A 3,742-nucleotide genomic window follows, 5' to 3' on the forward strand; every position below is an offset into this window, starting at 1 on the left:
GACCACTATACAGGTGGCCCAAAGCCTTTCCTGGAGGCCTGTGGACGTTTCTAGACACGATCATTTCCGGTAACGTTTTAAAGTGATATGTCTGCCACTCTCATTGCATAATATAAACAGATCCTAACAGTGAAAAGGTTAAAAAGAGGACTCTAGGATTTGCTGTTATGAGTCATACCTAGCAGCAATGCTAGTTAACATTTTTAGAGGGAAGCCATTACGATTGTGCATCACATTTGTCAGCTGTCCAACACTTTGTGTTTTTTATTACTTTGTTATATTTTCCGGTCACACCATAAGAGGCAAGGGAAAACTAGTGGAAGGAAAGCGCTGGCAAATTTCCGGTTAAAAGCATAATTATAGTTTTATAAATAAAACAAATGTTTAAATAAAAACAATTATATAGGGTTTTAATTATCCTATCCATATTTCTGAATCCTCACTTCAAAATAAAAATTCAACAAAATTTGTAAATGTGATGTGGCCCACTTTAATCTTGCCTGTTGCACCACATGGCAAGCATTTTAATTGAGTTTGACACCCCTGACTTCTGTTGAATGTTACTGAATTACTGTCTTTAGATTTACTTTTTTAAAATCCCTTGAAACACTCCTTGTTAGTGGAATTAGAAATTTCCCAGGATTGCAACAGAAGCTAAGTATCAACAGATAGAGACACCCTTCCAACTGAATAAACTTCCAGAGCAGCATAATGAGCCAGGAGCAATCTGGGAAAACCCACTCCATGTGCACAAATCCTGTCTCTTTGGGGGAAACAATAGTTGTCCATCATAGTAGAATTCCCTTGGTCAATCAGCATGCCTGGGGAGAGTGCATTTGCTCTCACAGAGCCATCAATACTCTGCAAGAGATTTTCAGACAGAAAAAGAAACTAAAGCACAGCATCCCAAATACACAGAACATCCATAAGAACCGGGTTTTCTGACTTTATTTTGCAGCCATGAAGTCCCAGGGCTATCGAAGCCAGAACTCAAGCCTTAAAATCATGACTTTCCGGCCTACCATGGAAGAATTTAAGGATTTCAACAAATACATTGCTTACATGGAATCCCAAGGTGCCCACCGTGCAGGCCTGGCTAAGATAATCCCACCCAAACATTGGACAGCCAGAGAGAACTATGACGATGTGGATGACATCCTCATAGCCAGTCCTGTGCAGCAGGTAACTACTGGGCAAACAGGTGTCTTTTTTCAATACCATAAAAAGAAAAAAATCCATGACCGTGGAGGAGTATCGCCACTTGGCCAACACTGACAGATACCGCACTCCCACACACCGGGATGTTGACGATTTGGAGCGGACCTATTGGAAGAGCCGCCTGTACAATTCTCCCATTTATGGGGCTGGAGTATGTGGCTCCTTATTTGGTGAAAACACTGAGCATTGGAACCTCAGACACCTGGGGACGATCCAGGATCTGCTGGAGCAGAAGTGTGGAGTTGTCATCAAAGGCGTCAACACCCCCTACCTGTACTTTGGCCTGTGGCAGACCACCTTCACTTGGCACACGGAGGACATGGACCTGTACAGCATCAACTACCTGCACTTCGGGGAGCCCAAAACGTGGTATGCGGTGCCCCCTGAGCATGGAGCCCGCCTGGAGAGACTGGCCAGGGAGCTTTTCCCTGGCAGTTCCAGTGGCTGCGCGAACTTCCTGCGGCACAAGGTGGCCCTCATCTCACCCAGAGTCCTCAGGGAGAACGGCATTCCTGTTGGTCGGATCACCCAGGGAGCAGGCGAGTTCATGGTCACATTCCCCTACGGATACCACGCTGGCTTCAATCACAGTTTCAACTGTGCGGAATCCATCAACTTTGCCACCCTGCGCTGGGTTAATTACGGTAAAGCGGCTTCTCAGTGCAGCTGTGGGGAAGCCAGGGTCACATTTCCCATGGACGCCTTCGTGCGCATTCTGCAACCCGGGCGCTATGAGCTGTGGAAACAGGGCAGGGACCGCACCTCCGTGGACCACGTGGAGCCCACAGCACTGACCAGCCCAGAGTGGACGGCCTGGAAGGAAGCCCGGACTCGTGTGATGGTCAAGGGGCGTCTGCGGTCCTTTAAGCCACGCAGGGCCAGGCGTCGCTCTCTGACTCTGGCTGCAGACAGTGGGCTTGGGGGCTGTGCACTGGTGTGTCCTAGTCCCACAACCCACTCCTGGGCAGACAGCTCTACTGTGCAGCCTGAGGCCCCTACCTTCATGGGCAGCAGTCCTATGGGATCCAGTGTCTCCCTACTTCCCACCTCAGTTCCATCTGCCCAGTATCTCCAGGCTTCACCAAAGGGGACTCGCACTAGGCGTCCTCAGGACTCCGATGCCCACCAGCAGTCTGTCAAGTCCAGGGCCAAGAAGCACACAGCAAGCACATTTGTACACCTGCCCACTCAGGCATTGCATGAGAATCAACAATCAACAGATGACTCTGGCCCTCGGAGATTTGAGATCCAGCATGCTGTTAAAGCTTCTGGGTGCTGCTGTGACCCCGATCTTCAGCCCTTGGGACCCCCACTGAATCCTGATTCTCTGATGCACCCTGGCCCCTGCCTGAAGTCACTGGACAACATCTCAGCGAATCTCCCGGACATGCTTGTGCTGAGTCCTCCTAATGAGTCTTTGACTTCTAAAACATTCTCCAGCTATGCCTCTGTGAACAGTATGGCACCTCTGGACCTCCTCGGTGCTATTGCTATGGAGCCCCTTAAACTTCTATAATCCTGCCCTCAGATGAGGTTCTGCAAATCTACTTACATAGATCCTTGGAGACAGACTTGATGGAACTTCACTTCCCAAATCCTGAAAGGTTGTCACCAGCAAAGATCTTGTTTTGAGTTTAGGTAAACTGAAGTTTTTGTCAAATGTGATTGTCCCTTGGACTATCTCTCACCTTCAGGAAACAGAGACACACCCAGCCAATCTTCAACATGGGAATTGTAATCTGTGGTGATTTAATTGTAATTGTAATTGTAATCTGTGGTGATCCTTGACCTCTCAGTGCCATGTTGATAGGTTGCCTAATACTTGCTCAGACTATGGACTCCACTAAAATGTGTTCTAAGGACTCGCAGACCAACTGGATATATGTGTGTCCCTTGATTCTTCCTTGGCTTGGGAGTTGCCCTTGAAAAGAACTCCCTGCGCAGAAATCTTTAAACCCATTGCTTTCCAGCGTGTCTCTCCACGTGGCAATCTCAGTGATCAAGACCCACTGTTTCAAAGTTGGACTTGGGGCTAATATTTAAGGAGGCCCATTCCCAAGTCTTTCTTTGATAATGCAGGAGGTGGGTTCAAACTGCTAACCTAGTCCTCACAAAAATTGGAGCCAACATTGGACGATGCTCAGAATCTGAGGCTCAATCCATCTGCACTTCCGAAGCGCTGACCCGGTCTTCTACCAGTGGTCACAACTAGACCTTCTTATGAAATTCAAGCCTTTAACACACTCCAATAATTCTGACGTGGCCACCCTTCAACCCACCAACCAAGCAATTGCTCACGTAGAAACTGCACCTTTGAATGAATGATGTCTGTTGCCGTTTGGGGATCAAGGATACCTATTTGTGATTATTAATTTCATTGTTCTTAGTGTGTATCTGAAAGGAAATAAAATACCTTAAAACGCATTCGGAAAGTTTGACTATGAGAGGTATGTGAAAAACAAAGTGACTCATCACATAGCCAGAGCGAAAGAAGTAGCTAGGTCCCAATGAATTCACCAAACAG

The 3,742-nt window shown here is 47.4% G+C and overlaps 1 protein-coding gene across 1 annotated transcript; it reads left to right on the plus strand.

Moving 5' to 3' along the window:
* The first annotated feature begins 960 nt into the window (after positions 1 to 960).
* On the plus strand, positions 961 to 2,734 carry LOC142427654 (lysine-specific demethylase 4D-like). The gene is given in 2 exon segments (XM_075532824.1): positions 961 to 1,227; positions 1,229 to 2,734. Coding segments are annotated over 2 exon segments (1,773 nt in total).
* Positions 2,735 to 3,742: the final 1,008 nt, after the last annotated feature.

Source organism: Tenrec ecaudatus, chromosome 15 (assembly GCF_050624435.1).
Source record: "Tenrec ecaudatus isolate mTenEca1 chromosome 15, mTenEca1.hap1, whole genome shotgun sequence".
Taxonomy (NCBI): domain Eukaryota; kingdom Metazoa; phylum Chordata; class Mammalia; order Afrosoricida; family Tenrecidae; genus Tenrec; species Tenrec ecaudatus.